The sequence below is a fragment of the Mytilus californianus genome, unplaced genomic scaffold (assembly GCF_021869535.1).
Source record: "Mytilus californianus isolate M0D057914Y unplaced genomic scaffold, xbMytCali1.0.p SCAF_9, whole genome shotgun sequence".
Lineage (NCBI taxonomy): Eukaryota > Metazoa > Mollusca > Bivalvia > Mytilida > Mytilidae > Mytilus > Mytilus californianus.
The window spans coordinates 45,204,285-45,225,254 of NW_026262745.1; the positions used below are offsets into that span (position 1 = coordinate 45,204,285).

The 20,970-nt window shown below is 32.3% G+C and overlaps 1 protein-coding gene across 1 annotated transcript in view; it reads left to right on the forward strand.

Annotated features, from left to right (window-relative positions):
• Positions 1 to 788: 788 nt before the first annotated feature.
• LOC127716086 (apoptosis-inducing factor 1, mitochondrial-like) overlaps positions 789 to 20,970 on the forward strand; it is a 36,546-nt gene continuing 16,364 nt past the window's right edge. The window contains exons 1-9 of the mRNA XM_052222172.1: positions 789 to 922; positions 5,191 to 5,366; positions 7,632 to 7,749; positions 8,801 to 8,919; positions 10,859 to 10,941; positions 14,344 to 14,434; positions 15,788 to 15,872; positions 17,898 to 17,974; positions 18,417 to 18,525. Of these exons, the coding sequence (XP_052078132.1) occupies positions 817 to 922; positions 5,191 to 5,366; positions 7,632 to 7,749; positions 8,801 to 8,919; positions 10,859 to 10,941; positions 14,344 to 14,434; positions 15,788 to 15,872; positions 17,898 to 17,974; positions 18,417 to 18,525 (964 nt within the window). The 5' untranslated portion in view covers positions 789 to 816. The remainder of the gene's footprint in view (positions 923 to 5,190; positions 5,367 to 7,631; positions 7,750 to 8,800; positions 8,920 to 10,858; positions 10,942 to 14,343; positions 14,435 to 15,787; positions 15,873 to 17,897; positions 17,975 to 18,416; positions 18,526 to 20,970) is intronic.

Below are 20,970 nucleotides of genomic sequence, written 5' to 3' on the forward strand. Positions count from 1 at the left end.
AGTAGTCTATAACACATAGTTATAGTAGTCTATAACACATATAGTTATAGTAGTCTCAGTATAAACGCATAAACTACGCAGCATAACAAGAACATAAATAATATCATACACAAAAACAATAATAAAAAGCATAGAGGGTCTAGCATATTAAATCAAGTCAGTAGAAACATAGTTAGCGTCAACAGGGAAAAAACACTAAAATGTAGCAAATAACCTGGTGAACTATTATTGAAGTAATCAACAAGAGGTTCCAACACATATCCAGCACTCACAAAAAAAAACCTATTATATATCACAGTTTGACAAATTCAAATTCAAATTCAAATTCTTTATTTTACTTTTCACAGATATCAACATATCAGAACATAAATCTAAAAAATAAAATGTATTTTAATTATAGATATAACTATGTATAGTCTCTAGCTAAAATCTGAATAGAACAGTTCATCAGGTATACTTGAGGGTTTATGGACTACACACGGAAAAAACATGTTTAGCCACCAAATGTTACTTCAGAATCAATCGACTCCATATAAGATGATCGCCCTTAACTATGATACTTTCTACCCATTTTGCGTTTTGGGCTATTATCTAGTAGAAAACTATAGATAAAGAGAAACTATATTTTTGAATTAACATGGTTTTATATATACGGCTTATGTTATTGTTTTGTGACATGCCGACTTTAAATAAAGCTTTTGATTTGATTTGTCTCATCCGGAGTTTCCTAACACACATTTTTTGTTTGGCCTAATACATAGTTATTGCCCTTGCAAAACCATCTTCTGTCAAACAAATAAATTTTGTGAAAAAAGCATGTACCGGCGAAATTTATTATTTTCAACGTTATTTAAAACAAACCTGAATGGGAAACTGACTGCAAAATTATCAAAAAGATCTGATCCAGGTCGTTCATTACGATGTAAGTGCTGAGTACACAAATGGCAACAGTGGAAGATGGAGAAAACACTTGTTTAAAAAAGGGGGGGTGTTTTTTTCTCTTGTGGTTTCCTATTTGATATTGGATTTGAAAGTGAAATGATTCTTTGAAAGTTAATTGTTTGACACAAAATATATAAAGTCATTGATTGGTTTTCAATTGAGATATGAATGATAAACTTTTTCAAACGAAAATTTGTGATGCAAGTGTGTTGATTCAATGATTGTCCCAGAAAATGACCTTGGCTTTACCCTGATTCAACAAATACCCTGGTTACACATTCTAATTTGGCATCTTCATCTGGAAAGCATGATTACTGTTGCCTGTTTTAGCTGTATTATTTATGATTTATAGTGATTATTTACATGTTTTAATGTACAGCCAAACTACAGACACCAAAAGCTCCCAATATGCAAAAAGTATAAATTAAAGTTTGGTTGTTCAATTGATTGTACCACTAGCCATTCTTATTGCCAGATAAGTTTCAACCAACTTCATCAATAGAAAATGCCATGTTTTTATTAGTTGATTTTAGATTTACCTTAGAATATACAGTATATGCTTATGATACTGTGTCCTCTTACACATGATATATATCAATCACATGTTATTGACCTAAGGGTAAATCTTATATATCAATGAAAAGATATTATAATTAGACAACAATTAGGGCTCAGGCTACTGGGCAATTAAGGAGTAGAAGTCATTTTTCCCAACCACCGAAAGAGATATCTAATCGTCCGGATGTTTATAAAAGTCTCTTTCGTCCTAGGTAATTTTTAATTTTATGAATTTGATGCAACAGCAATTTTTCATTTATAAGTAAAGAAATTCAAAGACTTAGTCAGACATTTTATTTTTCAAGAAACTTTGTGAAAACATTGATTATTGTAGACTGGGGCGGGCATATGTTAATAATTAAGGAAACAACTATTTATGCAAACAAAGGATAAAAACAAAGTATTTTATTTCAATTCCATTTCTTGTTACACAATTGTACATTTAAAGAGTCTGAGTTTGGGCAAAATAGATTTTTTTCTTCATCAAAAACTCATAGTTCATGTTGGCTCAATTACCATGATTACTGTATTAAAATTTATATTCTTGCCAAATGCTTGTCAACATGGTCAAAAAGATTGTTTATTTTAAATTTGTAAATTTTTCTTCAACTACTATTGAAATTTTTACTAACCACGGATGGGAGGCAGACTAACAACGAATAAAACTTTCTAATATAACTACAGTCACATGCATGGCTCAGCTGACAGGAGAAAAGTAATCCCAAAAGTGAAAAATATGCCTATTAAAATGTTTAAACCCGCTGCATTTTTCTGCACCTGTCCTTAGTCAGGAGCCTGTTGTTCAGTGGTTATCGTTTGTTGGTGTTGTTCATCAATGTTTCTCGTTTCCCGTTTTTTATATAGATTAGACCGTTGGTTTTCCTGTTTGAATTGTTTTACACTAGTCATTTTGGGGCCCTCTATAGCTTGCTGTTAGATGTGAGCCAAGGCTCCGTGTTGAAGGCCGTACTTTGACCTATAATTGTTTACTTTTTATTTATATTCAGCAGGCATTAATAGCCATTTGGTTAGATTCCCTTAGTTACAAGTAAATTGTTAAATTTATACATATTTTAAGGAAAAACAATGAATATCATAAACACAATAGTTTTCTTCATTGAAGTTTTATTCATAAATGATAACTTCTTTTTCTTTTATTTTTTTTTTCGTAAATCTGCATTAGTGCTAGCAATTAGTTTGGTTATTCCTGTGTCAAAATATAATTGTTTAACTACCGGTATAAAAGACAATTTTAGACTTGTACTGAGACACTTGTTATGAGAATACTCTCATGCATGTATTAAATGTTACTTGTTCAATATAAAAAGAATCATATAAAAAGGATACAAATGGCAGGATTTATCATTTTAAAAAAGTACAATACCCTTTATCACTATTTGTTTGTCATTACTGTACATCACAAAGGTTCCCTTAAAATTTTGACGTCACAATAGAAAATGTCTGATGCCACAAACATGACAAAGAAAAGTGATTGTTGTATGACGTCAATAGTTGAAGTGTTGCAGATTCTCGGGTCAAGTGTGGCAGATTCCCAAATAGCGATCACGTCTATTGCAGTATGCCATCATAATTCATAATGTTTTCTATGAAATTTTAAATTTTCAGGTCATTCAATAGGAGGCGGTAACCAGTTCTTTTATCCTTCCTTTTTACTTATAAGAACTGCTGGAATTTAAGAATTTTTATATCAAGTATTCATGGAAAATATATTGAAAAGTACCACCTACAAATGGAAAAAGTGCCAGTCAACATGAAAGATATTGAAAGCACTGAATATTGTCAAATGAGTGTGTGTCCATTTTATGTTTAAAAAACTAATTTTTCAGAAATTGGACACCGGTTTCTCTGGAAGATTAATACCATATGACTGGCTTTGCCCCGCAGCCAGAGGTATAGCTTCCAATCATATATGGAATGTTGTGAAGTGCTCAAATGTTGGAGAATGTTTACTTCAATGTGTCTATAACTAAACATTATACATGATGTGAATTATGTTGTTTAAATCAAACTAGTTGTAAGTTAAAATTACAGAAGGTTTTGAATATTTTAAAAAAGCTATGTTCATATCTTGAATCATTGTGTCATCTTGATTCTCGTTCTCTGTGTTCCTGAAAACTGGTTTTCCTGTCCGTCCTGACCACCAAAAATCAGCCACATCCATCAATTGTGAGTTTATTGGTGGTCCTGATGTCCAACTAAAATTTTTCAGTGGTTTTGTTTTTTTAGGATGTCTGGTATTTAATGTAGCTCCTGATTACAATGTATATTAATATTTGAGAAGTTAACCATATTATAATTGTCCAAATTGGACTAATCTTATATTCATACCTACATGCATGGAAATAATATTTTGACAAATACTGAACCACCAAATTTTTACTGGGACCACCAGATATGTAGTACATTGTAGTATTGGTGGTCCTAATGAAAACCAGACTAAAAAAGATAAATTTCTGTAAGTATTAGTTTCTCCTAGTTTCCTGTTTAATGATGGAAAAGGGTACTCGTTCCATTTTCTAAATTATTCTGTATGTTGATTCATGCTTGCAGGTAGTTATCCTTTGGCATAGATTGCAATGGCAATTCCTTTATAGATGCAGTGATTAAAATATACATACAATCCATGTAGATGTCATGTCCTGATTAGTTTTTAGCGGCGGGGGCATTAAGTGTAACTTTGACCGTTTGTCTTTCCGTCTGTCCGTCTGTCCCATTTTTGTTGCAAATCTTGAGCAGGGGCATTCGTGTCCTCAGACACATTCTTCTTTTTAATATTTATTTTTATGTAAAAAAACAGCTTCAATGACAACACAGTAAACTTACTTTAGATATACTGGTACATGATAGATAATTGTAAATAATAGACCAAAATATTTGGTTATGTTTCCTGCCTCCCTACCAACCCTAAATTTTCATGCCTACCCTAACAAATTTTATGGACATTTTTGTTTAAGCACTGTTAAAATCCAAATATTTTTTGGTTAAGCACTGTGCAAGTACAGAATATTTTCCTATATAGTCGATGTAATATATTTAAAAGATAAAATCATTATACCTATCTACCAACCCTATTTATTACTGCAAGCAGATAGTAAACAAGTAAATTTATATTTTTTTAGCCTTATGTATGATTAGACACTTATGTCTTCAAAAATAGGAAATTTTATTATTTGAACTTAGATCCTGAAATGAAAATTGCTGAACTTACTCTGAAAATATATGTTTAGATATCTTACTGTTATATATATAAATAAGTCTAAATTGAAAACAACGTTCAAACCTATGATTGCGTTGGATAAAAACCGCAATTTTTATACGTGTGCATGCAAAACAAATTTCTTCGTAGAGGGGTCTAAATACAGCACAAACAACATTTTCCAAAAGACCAAAAAAGTGAAAAAGTATATATTTAAACAAAACGCATTTGACTAACAGGTCGAACAACGGATGTTCTTAAACCATGCTGACTGCCATTGGCGATTGCCAAATAAACGGATCACAAGATGTAACAAAATGGATCTTTAATATTAATTTAATACCAAACAGAAAACAATAAACTTGCGGAAAAGATGGTATACCGCAAACATGAGGTGCAAAAAATTTTGTACACCATATCCGGATTTCGACTATATATACATGATATATGGTATGTGTTTTTGCCTATTGTAGGTTTAAACTTGAAACTGATATCCCAACAAAGACATCAACATATACGATGTTTATGCAATACAGAATCACACAGAAAGACATTACACAGTGGCCATGACAGACAACAACATGACTACAGAAGTTTTAGTAAAAGTTCATGGATGATGGTCGCTGGAGCAGGATTATTCTCTTACTCTGTAAAAACATTATAGTACAAATATAAAGAGGGACAGATATTCCAAGGGGAAAGGAAATCAAAAGTTGTGATACATCATTCCTCAGTTTTAAAATAACACTGTAACAACCTTTTGATGCCCCCGCCGTAGCGGAGGGGGCTTTAAGTTTTACCCTTGTCCGTCTGTACGTCCGTACATCCGTCCGTACGTCCCGAAATTGTTTTCCGTTCTCTAACTTAAGTTTACCTCAACTAAATGTTATGAAACATATACACAATGCTAATTACCATAAAACACAGATCAAGTTTGAATTTTGGTGGTGTCACTTTTTCCATTCTAGAGTTATGCCCCTTTACAAATGGAAAAATTGCTGAATTTTTCATTTCCATTCTCTAACTTTAGTTTACCTCAACCAAATGTTATGAAACTTATACACAATGCTTATTGCCACAAAACACAGATCAAGTTTGAATTTTGGTTGCGTCACTTTCACCATTATAGAGTTATGCCCCTTTACAAATGGAAAAATTGCTGAATTTTCGTTTCCATTCTCTAACTTTAGTTTACCTCAACCAAATGTTATGAAACTTATACACAATGCTAATTACCACAAAACACAGATCGAATTTAAATTTTGGTGGCGCCACTACTTTTACCATTCTAGAGTTATGCCCCTTTACTAATGGCAAAATTGCTGAATTTTTCGTTTCCGTTCTCTAACTTAAGTTTGCCTCAACCAAACTTTATGAATCTTATACAAAATGCTTATTACCACAAAACAGAGATTAAGTTTGAATTTTGGTGCCGTCTCTTTTACCGTTCTAGAGTTATGCCCCTTTACAAATGGAAAAAAATTGGTGAATTTTTCGTTTCTGTTCTCTAACTTAAGTTTACCTCAACCAAATGTTATGAAACTTAAACATAATGCTTATAACCACAAAACTCAGATCAAGTACAAGTTTGGGTAGCGTCACTTTTACAGTTCTTGAGTTATGTCCTTTTATAACGTAATTTGCAAGTGGGGGCATCATCTGTGTCTCATGGACACATTCCCCATTTATTTTCAATGTAATAAAGTCAATTCCTTAAAATGCTAATTGTAATTTGATATTTTATACAGTAGATCAGATAACTTTTTAAATTTTTATCATTTTGTTCATTAGCCTTGTTTTTTTTACATGGTTAGTCATAGGTACAGTGCAATACTATCAGCTTAATCAGACCTTTTAAGTTTGATCTCTCTCTCTAGGGAAATTTGTCATGGAACCAATTTAACATTTTGTTTTCAATATTTTATCCTACTTTTTGCTGCTGAATTATAAATGTTTGAAAAAATACCAATCTATACTCAAATAAAGCCTATCATTTATGAGTCAATTAGGTTAAATACGATGTCAGGTGGCATAGGCACTTTAAATTTGGTAAATAAACAATGCTTTAAAAATAACTTGTAAATTTTTACATGACAACTTCTAAATTAATAAGGGTGTAAAAGAAGAATCAAGAAAATTTCCCCAAAAATGAGAGATTTGATCTCCTTGGAGCTGGTCTACAGAAAAGATTTTCCAAAATTAAGAAAATATTGGGAGGTTCCCATCCATGATCACTGGAGAATTGACACCCATTGGTTAGTTTAAACATATTTTATTGTTCAAAATGACAAATGGATCAGACACAAGTTTTATAACTTAGTAACGTCTTCTCCAATTGGTTAATTTATACTTGTTATAAAATTTATTTATTACTGAGTTTTGTTGCATAAGTTCCAATGCCAATAACTTGAATACTGAAATATACCATCATTTCAACCAACCATCTTGTCCTGTTTTGATTGTCCTAATGTTTGATGTTTCTCTACTAATTTATTGTCTGACTACAGATGACAATGTTTGTAGGAAGGTCCTACCAGTTGTTTCTTTGATATATTAATAACTCTAAAATATGTACTTTTAAAAAAACATCTACAGTATATGAAAATCATGTTTACATTTTCTTGATGTTTGTGTAAGTTTTGCAAGCATATCATGGGAAATGATCAACATTTAAAAAAAAAGCATTTTCAAATGATGAAAGTGATTAAAAAGTTTTACTACATGTACTTTCCGTTATTGCCAGTTACTGTTTGTCAGCCGATAACTCTTGAATCTGTTTTTATGTAAAAATAAGAAGATGTGGTATGATTGCCAATGAGACAACTCTCCACAAGAGACCAAATGACATAGAAATTAACAACTATAGGTCACTGTATGGCCTTCAACAATGAGCAAAACCCATAATCTGTTTTAGGTATGGAAAGCTAGACATCAATTACAAGATCTGAGGAATCAATTTACTGTTTATGCGCTTGATGATGAGAAGGATGATAAAGATAGTAGTACAGACAAAACAGAAACAAAAGCACAGGGTATGTACATGTAACAAAATCTCTGCCTTGCAGCAATTAATGTGGATTCATTATTATTCCTGGGATACAAATTTTAGTGGATGTCATGGTTAAATGTGAACTCATATTTTAATGTTCAACCACGTATACATTTTTTAAAGGCTTGTATCTAGACCGGCAAAATAGTGATTCATATAATATATCCTTGAAAAATACAAATTTCCCTCAATCCACGAAAATAAATGAATCGTCAATATGATTTTTATTGACCCTGTTGTAGAGTATCACTTGAACTGTTCTGGCAAGATGCAAACACTAATCAATCATTTATTTAGCTGATCTAGATAAAATTATGGAGGGTTGTGTTCTCAAGGGACTATTTTGACCAGACCAAATGTTAATGGGACTGGTCCAAATTTGGACCTTGCTCATTGTTGCTAGTTACTGTCTTTAGTCACAACTTACTGATTTTTTTTGCTTTGAAAGATTTTGTTATAATTGAAGACTTTGGTAATCTACAGTGGATTAATTTATTTTTAGTGGATACCAGTTTTTGTGGATTGAGGAAAAATTGTATTTTCATGGATATTTGATTTTGTGGTTTTGTCAAAGTTTGCAAGTAAGCCTATAGAAAATTTTATTTAACCTTTGAATTCATGGTTAACTTATACATACTAAATCCATGAAAACATTGGTATCCCACGAATAAAAATTAGTCCACAGTATTAAATTTATGAACAGCTTATCTAGACCCTGGGTGATGTAGAGCTTGACATATATTTTATATACTTGATTATGGTGAAGACCATTTATAAAAATAATGAGATGTGGATTGATTTCCAATGAAACAACTTTCCACCAAGGACCAAATGACTTGGATGAAACTAACTATTGATAACCTTAAGGAATTCAACAATGAGTAAAAACCATACCCATAGTCTGCTATAAAAGGCCTAATCATGCCAAAATGTGCATATTAACATCTTAATTTTTTTTTTTTTTTTGCTTGGTGACTACATGACATATATTCTGTTATTTATTCAAAATCTCTTTTTTGTTATGTGTATTTCAGAACCAACCACACCAAATGATCAGGTTATACCTTCCTATGTACCTTACCTGTTGATTGGAGCAGGAACTGCATCACACAGTGCAATGAGAGCAATCAGACTCAGAGACCATAAAGCTCAGGTACCAGATAGTTATATCAATAGTTAACTTAAACAGTGTTCCAGCTAGGTCGTTTTCACAGGGCGGTCCGTCCGACCTTTCCCGAGTGCCGCCCTGTGCCCTTTTTACAGTTTGCAGGGCGCCCTGCCTTTTTTGAAGATCGATTGGTATATTATTTTGTTCGTATTGATATGATCAGCCAATTACGAAAATTTACCTGGCGACAAGTATATGACTTTGTTTACGACCACAAGCTAATCAACGGTTACAACAGGTGTCATAATCTGTTGTTATAGGTAATCCGTTTATCGGATGGGTCATTTAATGATCATCAACATTAATTCATTCAAATAGAATCGGTCAGTCGGCATTTGTCTTTGAACTTTAAGAAATGTTCATACAACTTGGGCACAATTAGCAATGTTTACCGTAGTTTCATGGAGAAAACGTAATTGACAGAAAGTCGAAAACCATAATCAACTCGTTAAAAACATTGCTCTTATTGTTTTCCGTGAAATAAATAGCAAATTAAGACGTATTTTTCATTGACTGCCTTCATTTTTTATACGAAAATAACAAAATCTGCCGCCATATTGTTGATCGTATTTACATCTTCTACGTACTGTTTATTATCCTCCAAAGAAGGAGCACACCCAAATAAAGAAAGATAACTCAATCTTATTTTTTCCTAGCATTGAGTAACCTACTAAGATATTATAAAATATGTCTTCATACTTCTGGCTTTAGAATTTATATGTTTAGGTGTTTCGAGTTATGGGAAAAGTTAAAGAGGGTCTTAGTAGCAGGGTTGGTAGGGTGCCTTGGTCATCTTTTTCTGTATTTTTTATTTTCAATCCAAATTTTCACTGTTCACTATATCCTAACATTGTGCATTTACAGCTGTTTTGTGCTGTATTGCCATTAAGCACAGAAAAGGTAGAAAGGTGAAACTTGTAAAGTGTGTCAGACCATAGAAACAGAATGAAGCAGGACATTTTTCAAAACATACTGCATATATCAAGCTTAACTGTGCCAAGCAATGATAAAAAACTTGTGTCACAAGCTGCTTGATAAGTTTTCAGCCTAAAAAGTAGAAAGATAGTTTTTCTCTGGGCTAATGATAATGTTCTTGTATATTTATAACCAGTGATTCAATGAACAAACAATGTTTGATTATAATCTTTATTAAAACATGCCCTTTTCATATTATCACGCGTTAAATGCCCTTTTTCAGGATTGGCACCCTGCTCTTTTGAAATCCTAGCTGGAACACTGTTAAAATATGCTTATAGACCTTATGGAAAATATAGGGCTGTGCGGCATATTTTCAACATTTATATGCCTCGAACTTCTAAGAGTTTAAAGTTATACTAAAATTCTGTACTACCCCTCCCTTCACTGTGGGTCTTCCCCAGAATTCAATTTAGCCGCTATCCATGTGTATTTATACTGGTAACATTCCCAAGTTATGTCTCTACGAGATGAAACATAGAGATCATATCCGGAAACCAGTAGGTAAACAAAACAAAATACCTATGAATATTATATATCTCCCCAATAGAGGCGTGGTTTGTGAAACAGCTGTATTTACAAAGTGCAACCTATAAGCCATGTACATAACTACAGAATATTGGGACAGAACTAGAATTTAAGTATGCAAATGTTTACTACAAGGAGCTTTGCCATTCTTATTATTTTGTTTGTTTGAAGAAAAACTTTAACTCTTAAAATTTCATCAAATGAAATGGGTTTTTGTCAGTCGAGTTGAGTGAGAATTGGATGAAGTCAAAAATGAAAATAATGAACAGATTGACTATGGTCTGTTAAACTCAAGGAAAGTTCTCAGCTTCATCTCATCTTAGTGCTAATGCTATTCAATGAAATTGTAGCCGAGAAACACCAAACTTGTTTTCAAAACCAAAAATAATCTATAAGTAAAAGAGTGATTATCTATTTACAGGTATTGATTGTAGGAGACGAAGATAATAACCCATACAGCAGGCCTCCATTGTCCAAAGAATTATGGTATGGTGAACAAACAGGGTCAGTACCTAATTACTTTGTTTGTGGAAATTTTATATTTTCTGCTTTATGAGAAATTCCTTTTAAAATTTAGATAAGGAAATGTGGTATGATTGCCTATGAGACAGCTACCCATAAAGACCAAAGTACTAAGATATGAACCATAACAGGTCACCATGCAGCCTTCAAACAGAGCAAAACCACCTACCATATATATAAAAAAAGGTTACAAGATTGGCACAAGGATTACATTATTCATGTTACATCTTACCACTCAATTTTAAAAATAAGTTTTATTAATTTTCTTTTATAGATAAAAGTTATTTGTTACATGTCAGTCAATAAAATTGTGTTGCTGCATTACAGCTCAACCTCCCTTTGTAACCTCTGAGACTTATATATTAAAAAATTAGATAAACAAATTGTTACCTTTCTTAAGGAGTATTAGGCCGTGTTCACATTGAGCTAAACTCGGTGTGGTGTAAGTATACTCAACACTTAAAACTAAACTCTATTACAATCTCATTGATAAAAATCAATGTTTACATGTAGTTAAATCAGGTTTTGACCACACGCAGCCAATACTCAATATAGACCTTGTGTGGGTTAAGTGTACATAAAACTAAATATCAAGAATGTGGATTTTGTTATGAATATTTAAGGAAGTTACATATATTGAATAAAAATTGATTATAATAATATTATGTCAATATGAATTGAGTTATTTATCCATTTATATGACAAAAACTCAAAAATTGCTAAATTAAATACATAATTAAAATTTACATAGCCGTAGTGGACAATTTTATTTTCAGTGAGTTGGGAATTTTTTTTGCTGATGGAATATTCTTTTTTACACCTGTTGATAGTACGGCTTATTATTTAGCGCGAAAATTATTTTCACTTTTTATACTTTTTTTTGCAAAGTCCTGCATTTCGTAGGACAAAATATTCATTTTCATAGTGTTTCACTTGGCGTCCGTCGTCCGTTGTCGTCGTCCGTAGTCGTTCGTTAACTTTTACAAACATCTTCTCCTCTGAAACTACTAGGCCAAATAAAACCAAACTTGGCCTAAATTCATTAGGGTATCTAGTTTAAAAATTATTCGATGACCCCGCCCATCAACCAAGATGGCCGTCATGGCTAAAAATAGAACATGGGGTAAAATGCAGTTTTTGGCTTATATCTCTGAAACTAAAGCATTTAGAGCAAATCTGAGACGGAGTAAAAATGTTCATTAGGTCAAGATCTATCTGCCCTGAAATTTTCAGACGCATCAGACAACCCATTGTTGGGTTGCTGCCCCTGAATTGGTAATTTTAAGGAAATTTTGCAGTTTTTGGTTATTATCTTGAATATTATAAAAGATAGAGATAAACTGTAAACAGCAAAATTGTTCAGCAAAGTAAGATCTACAAATAAGTCAACATGACCAAAATTGTCAGCTGACCCCATAAGGAGTTATTGCCCTTTAAAATCTTTCAATCCTCTGAAACTACTGCGACAAATTAAACCAAACTTGGCCTAAATCATCCTTAGTGTATCTAGTTTAAAAAATGTATCCGTTGACCCCACCCATCAACCAACATGGCCGACATGGCTAAAAATAGAACATAGGGGTAAAATGCAAGTTTTGTCTATTATTTTGTGAACCATTATAAATAGAGAAAATCTGGAAGGAGGAAAAATGTTAAAAATGATGAGCTCTACCAATTGTCCATATACGTCAAAACTGTCAGACAAATTCTTATAGGATTTATTGCCCATAAATGACAAATTTTACCTTTTTTTTCATTTTTGCCTATTATTATTAAAACTATGATATTTAGAGAGAAACATTTTTTTTCCCTTTATGCCTTATATGATTTAAATTATTATAGATAAATAGACACTTTAAATCACAAAAATGATCAGCAAGGCAACATCTATTAAAAAGTCAAATCTTGCCGATATAGTTAGTAGACTGTCACTCTTCATAGGAGTGATTGCTCTTAAATAAGGATTTGTTTTACCCTCTTTTGTGTTTTGAGCAAAAACTAAAGAAGATAGAGAGAAACTAAACAGACTAAAAGATCAGTAATACAAGATCAACAAAATAGAGATTTTTGTCATGAAGTCTATTCTCGTCTACAATGTTGGAGAGTGTCCTTTGTTAGATATGCACATAGACCAAGGTGAGCGACACAGGCTCTTTAGAGCCTCTAGTTTAACAGTTAGTAACGGTGCAGAATATTTATTTCCAAAATCACCCCAAGGGTAACTGGCGGATGGAAATATGGTCACTAAGGTCTTCTTCCGATCGACAGTAAAACCCTTTGCCAAAGTGGGGCCTCTGTTTGGCTGTGCGGGATGTACAAGTACGCAGTCACATACGGTCAGACTTTAAATCTGATGACTGGTGTAGAGTGAGTGTCATGCTCCCTGCACGTTAAGAACCCTTGCAACAATTGTTTGAAGAGTCCATAGGTGGCCTGTTGCCAGGCAGAATTGTTGACTCTATCCAATATACTCTCATTTTCTAATGGCTGTTCAAATTTCCAAGATCTTCATCCCGGACGGCCTCTATTTTAATACCTTCCTATTTTATTTATTGTGAATTTGTTCTTGTCCTGAACATGTATGAAATATTTGCAACTGGACATTAAGCAACCAACAATCAATCAATCAATAATTTCCAAAATCCTTTTTTTTCGCTTATTGTTACGCTGCTTTTGCCTGCGTAATTGTGACATCTTTAGAACGCTCAAAGTTCCCCAAATTAATAGAACGATTTTTTAAAAGGTTGATGACCATTCATCTTTATAGGATAAACCTTTTTTTTAACTTCTTTAATAAAAAAAAAAAAAACAACATTTTTTTCAATAACATACAGGAACATTTTGTAAACTCCATGTTGAAGACCCTGCCCTTAATTTTCAATGGAATCAAATGATTTTTATCACTTCCCTCCAGAAACAAATATATTAGTTTCTTTTAAAACAATAGAATTTTAACAATTTATCAACACCCTGCACCTCCCCCAGACCCCCCCCCCCCCCTTTCCAAAAAAAAAAAATTTGTTTTTGTTTTTTTAATTATGAATTGGTCTGCGCCTAACTGAAACAAAAGTTTACAGAGAAATTTTCAATTCAATTCTATGAAATGTACATGTAAATTACCTGTACATGTAGTTTACTGGTGTGAACAATTCTCATGTAGAGGTAGTCTATTAAAATCGATGTACAGATGAGAACAAATTTGATGAAACCAGTGTTCATTACAGAAACTAATTGTAAATATGTTAATAGTACACAAAGTTTGGTGTGAACATGGCCTTAGTTTTTGTCTTTTTCACTTTGGAATGAATGTGATAACTTCTGGTTTGAATTTAACAGCTATTCATTGTAGAGGGTTCATTATGAAAAATGTGTTTTTAATTGTAGAATATTTTATGACCCAAAAGATTTTTATGGTATACCAGAGGATCTTCCATCAACGAAATATGGTGGAGTAGCTGTTCTTCAAAATAGAAAGGTGATATTTCATTTTAAACAACTATAACATTTAAACTATGACATATTAAATCTTAATTCTAATGCAATTTTTTTTAGAACGATAACTTTCATTGGACCTTGCCAAATATTTTGTAGGGTTGGATTTCACGTTCTACCAGTCCGTAACTAAAGAAAGCCATCATTTTGAATTCTGAATTTTTTTGGTATGTAATTTCTCAAAAAATAAACAAAAAAGTCACATTTTGTGCTTCAAAATCTTTTTTCTGTCAATAAACAATTCAGAAGTTTACGAAAAGTATGAATACGTCTAGTGTTAATGTTTGACATTGGGAGTATATACCTCACATTATTTTGATGCCAAAGACGATGTAACAGTTCTGCAGACTCTTTCATTTATGGCATTTTTAAGCCAAAATATTTACTAAAATGGAATTTATTTTTATTATGTGGCATTATAATAGAGATAACTGTATTGTATTTTAAGCTTAGCCTTCGTGAAACTTGATTTAACTGTTGCAAATATCTGTTTACCTAGATCCTAAACTCAATTTGCGACTGTAAAATCTACATTTTTTGAAGGCCAAGCTTAAAATACAATACAATTATCTTCTTATTTTAAAGATGTATCTTATTTTTAGATTTGTTAGGGCCCTGCTGAATGGCGGACGCCCTATAGTGATCAGTCTGTCCGTCCGTCCGTAACAAATTGTGTCCGCTCTATATCTAGAGAACCGTTATGATTTCAAAGTTTATACTTGACATGTATATTAACCAACACCAGAGGGTGTGTCATAATGTATGTACAACTTCCTAGGTCAAAGGTCAAGGTCAAAAACTTTGGTTTTAGTTGACAACCCCATGTCCTATGGTAAAGATCGTGTCCGCTCTATATCTTGAGAACCGTTATGATTTCAAAGTTTATACTTGACATGTATATAAACCAACACCAGAGGGTGTGTCATAATGTATGTACAACTTCCTAGGTCAAAGGTCAAGGTTTAAAACTTTGGTTTTAGTTCACAACCCCATGTCTTATAGTAAAGATCGTGTCCACTCTATATCTTGAGAACCGTTATGATTTCAAAGTTTATATTTGACATGTATATAAACCAACACCAGAGGGTGTGTCATAATGTATGTACAACTTCCTAGGTCAAAGGTCAAGATCATAAACTTCGGTTTCAGTTGACAACCCCATGTCCAATGATAAAGATACAAATTTTGTACCACACATTATTCACAGCGGGGCCCACAGAGATGGCTCCCATCTCAATGATATCTAGTTTTTTATATCTTCACTTAAATGGTATATTTGTATTGAAAAAATATAATTTCAAACTGGTATTATACAAAAATGTATTTTTATTTTTAGGTCATCAAATTAAATACAGAAGACAGAATAGCATTCTTAGACAATGGCAGTGAAATAAAATATGACAAATGTCTCATAGCAACAGGTTAGTGTTGGTCGAATGTTATAATTCGATTTAATCCAATCTTTCATTTTGCTATAAAAGATTTGTTTGTTGCAGGTATAAGATCAGAGGGTGTCCTGTCATGTTCAGTGACTTTTTAGCCTTCAATCAAATCTTCCCTACAAAAGTTTGAGTAATTTTTAGTATGGTCTATCAAAATTTTTCTTGGTAAAATATGAAATATTTCCAAATATAGACTAGAACCCTATGTTGTGACTATTTAATTTCCAAAGATTGTTCAGATTTTATGCACAAACTGGATTGAAACATTTCTTATCTTGCCAAAACAATTAAGTTTCATTGTTTTGTTCTTTTTGTCGAGCCTTCGACTTTTGTCGAAAAAGCGAGACATAGCGATCCTACATTCCGTCGGCGTCGTCGTCGTTGTCGTCGGCGGCGTCCACAAATATTCACTCTGTGGTTAAAGTTTTTGAAATTTTAATAACTTTCTTAAACTATCCTGGATTTCTACCAAACTTGGACAGAAGCTTGTTTATGATCATAAGATTATTATTCAAAAGTAAATTTTGTAAAAAAAAAATTCCATTTTTTCCGTATTCTACTTATAAATGGACTTAGTTTTTCTGCCAGGAAACATTACATTCACTCTGTGGTTAAAGTTTTTGAAATTTTAATAACTTTCTTAAACTATCCTGGATTTCTACCAAACTTGGAAAGAAGCTTGTTTATGATCATAAGATAGTATCCAGAAGTAAATTTTGTAAAAAAAAATTCCATTTTTTCCATATTTTACTTATAAATGGACTTAGTTTTTCTGCCAGTTAACATTACATTCACTCTGTGGTTAAAGTTTTTAAAATTTTAACAACTTTCTTAAACTATCCTGGATTTGTACTACACTTGGACAGAAGCTTATTTATGATCATAAGATAGTATCTAGAAGAAAATTTTGATAAAAATATGTTCCATTTTTTCCGTATTTTACTTATAAATGGACTTAGTTTTTCTTCCAGTTAACTTTACATACAGTCTGCAGTTAAAGTTTTAAAAACATTTATTAGATTCAAAAACCATCCTGGATTTTTACCAAATTTGGACAGAAGCTACTTACAATCAAAAAGATAGTATAGAGAGGAATATTTTTATTAATTTTTTTCCTCATTTTTGTTGAGCCTGCAATTAACAGCAAAAGTAGGCGAGACACTGGGTTCCGTGGAACCCTTACGAATTTTTTTATTAAACATTTAATCATTATAACAGTGAAATTTTGATTCAGTTGTGACAATATATGTTTTGGAGGAAGAGTTGAAATCAATGAGCTACCATGTCATTTGAAATGATTGATTAATTAAAAATTACATAAAAGGTCAACAAAACATGGCCCCTTATGGGATATCTTTGGATCTTACATGCTCAACTAATAAATCTATTGTAGTAAAGTGAAATTCAGATTTAATCAGATTGTAGTGTTATAAAGGGTAGAGTTAATGTGAACCCATGAAAAATTTTAACTGAAATTTTAATTCTCTCCAATATGTGGTAAAAATGTCAATATTTTGTGTTGTATAGGTTGGTTTTGCATGGAGGTAATGCTGGATGGTGTTAATATTGATATAAGATGATGGTCTTAACACGTTAAATGACATTTTTGGCGTCTGCTGAAAAAACACAAGCTTAAAATTTGATTTAAAATTTAGATAAGAAATGTGCTAATATATGAAGTACAACTTTGCTCACTAGGTCTAAAACAGTGTCTCATTTCAGAACAAAATCATTTTACTATATACACAAAATTGGAAACAAAAATCATTATCTAGTTTCAAGTTGTTATGGATCCGCAGTGTCACTTCATAATCTAAAGGACTATGGGTAATTTCATTGTTCGTACCCCAAAAGGAAAATAATGTTGCGTTATTGGTTGAATTTCCATTGTTTGAAGGGATTTTAACCAGTCACGCTTTTGAAAATATTACCCAAAATGTATGAGATTCTGAAACAGTGAATTCTTCATGTAAATGCCTTCTGAATATATTTTATGTATTTTAGGTGGCAGACCTAAAAATCTTCCTGTGTTTGAAAATGCCAGTAAAGCAGTGCAATCAAGAGTTCATTTGTTCAGAAATGTAGGTATCCAAACATCAAGGAGTTTGCTTTGGTTATGAGTGTAAAATGTGGTCCTCAATTGTAATATAAAAATCTGTATATATTCTATGCCAAGGAAAGATAGAAAAATCAGCAACTGACACAAATTTATGTGTTCTAAGTGGTTACAATATGTATAGAACAAAGTGATTGGATACTGTAAATTTAGAAATTATTGCAATGTTTTATTAATGTGAAAAATGCGATGGTGTAAGGTTCACACTAATAAAAACTATATTATGGTGTAAGGTTCACACTAATAAAAACTTGAATTTATAAATTCAACAGTTATTTTCTCCACAAAATTTATAAAGATTGACAAATTTATAAAATGAAAAATATCCTTGCCCCTTAAATTAGTTAAAAAAGTAACAGTTATGAGTTCATTTAATCATATTTATTATATTGTTGTCTTATTTCTAGATTAATGATTTTGTACGATTACATACCATTGCACATACAAGAAAGTCAATAGCTATTATTGGTGGAGGTTTCCTGGGAAGTGAATTAGCCTGTGGTTTAGCACATAAAGGTAAGCGTTTATTGAAAGATATGTTTATGAGTTTTATTTTTTGTTTGATATGCTTCATATGATATTGGCATACCCTTTTGACTTCGAATGTTATCATGAATTGGAAGAAATGTAAATTCTCAAAAAAATGTTAATGGTCATTTTTAAAAAGGAGGTAATGAAAGCTACCATATGCATGATATGGGTCTCATGATATAATGCTCCATTTCAGACCTGCCAACTATCCCGATTTATGGGGGATATCCCCCATGAGAGGTATTGACCTGAATTTTGAAATTCTTTATTATGTAAACTGAACACCTCATAACAGGCATTCAAATGAGTTAAAATGATATTTAAGCACATACATACTCAATCAAACAATATAGTAGTAGAAACACTTATGACAATATAAGAGGAGCATTAAGTCCTCTTTTATTCCCCATGGAGATCTTGAAATGTTGGCAGGTAATGGTATGCCATTTTAGTACAAATGGGACAAGACAGGCCAGGTGGGACCAAAGACCTCATAATTGGGTTTGCTGTCTCTCTTCAAAGTATATATTCAAAATAACAAACAAAAACTTGTCCACACATATTAGAATATGTCCTGGTAGGTTTACATGTCTTCTTTCAAATTATACTTTTGTGACTAACATGACAAACTCATTAAAATTCTGACACAGCATTTGGTTCTGATAAAAAGAAGAATATTTCATATAGTATTAACACTTCAGTATTGTGAATATGTATGTATGTGATATTTTTTGCTGGATGTTAAATGCATTTACACAATACATGGCTTCACCAATATTTAGAGGCTACCATTTGTTCCCATATAATAGACAGATGCATACATCTAAAAAAAAGAAAAGTGTCGTTTTTCCATGAAAAATTGTGAAACACAACTAAAACTATGAAACTGAACATCCATTTTCATGTACAAAGAGATGATGATTAATAAGAATTATCCTGACTTTTAGTTAGGAAAACAATGTTGAATAAATGTTGATTTTGTTGCAAACACATAACACATATAAATTAAATCATTATCATGATTATATTCACGTCAGCTGGATAATAATAAAGTTGTGTTAGATCCCTATACTAAGGGGGTAATGATGGTATATCTATTTTTGTAATGAGATCTTTTTTGCTCTATATATCATTTTATTCTGGTATCACCTAAGTTGAACAAAGGTATACAGAAAAACCTATTAATTTACATTACATTGCATTGTACATTTGTTGCTCTAAATTTTTTTATTCTTGTTTTTGGTTCTACCTGATTCAGTTGCCAATCACACTAATGCTATGTTATTCTTTAAAGCATTTTGATATTTAACTTCTTAAATATTTTCAAATTGATTCAAAGAATTACAAGCATCCATTTCTGTTCAGATTATCATAGAAAAACAAAAGAGACAGTTTAAGATTATTTATATTTTATTTTTTACAGTCAACAAATTTGGCACAATAACAAGCATAACAAAATCATTAACAATAATAATCATTCAAAATAGTACAGTTAATGTTATTCAGTGTCATTTAAATATAGCACAATATTTGTTAAAATGTCAGTAAAGTATACTCATACTCCATGTTGTTGCACTGTTTTCGGTGAAAGTCCATTATAAATGTTCTGTGAATATCCTGAAAACATCACTGAAGACATTGGCGTATATCCATACACATATGACGGCACAAATCGTGGATCAAACACTTGTTGAGAAGCTGGGGATGCTGGGTATTGATGATGACTGAAGTATCCCGGCAGCTGTGTTGATTGTGTTCCGTTAACGTTATGTGGAGGTGGACAAGGTATTCCCATGGCTGCAAGTTGTGATGCTTCCACACCACCACTGGGAAAGTAGCTGGTCTTGCCATCTTTTTGTTGACGTTTCTCCTTCATGCGACGATTCTGGAACCAAGTCTTGATCTGTTGTTCGCTGAGATTTAATCTTTGAGCTATCCCTGCACGTTCTTCAATAGGTAGATACTTGCTGCTTTTGTAACGTTTCTCCAGTTCATTGACTTGGTTATTAGTAAAGGCAACTCTGGCTCTCTTTCTGGACTCTGATGTGTTGCTGTCTGAATCGTCAGTTGTGGAATTCGGTGAGATGCAGTCTCTGGATTTAGAGTCTGTTGAGTTAAGGCTGCTGTTCTCTGAGTCAAATGAACTGTTTCGCTTTCTCTTCAACTTCAAGTTACTGTTTGGTAAAGTAAGTGGTAGTGACAGTGGTGTGCTGGTCATTGGTGATATCTCAGACTTGAGCTTGACTGGTGTAAATATGCTGTCATTGAAGTTAATGACAGCTGGTTGAGTATGCTCTGACTTCTCATCTCTGCTGCTCTTTGCCAGATTCTCTATAGAAAATGACATTTTTGCTGGTTTCTGATATGAGCTGCTAAGGTCCATGATAAATTCTCAATGTGTAAATGATAGAACTTTTCTCTAAGATAGAC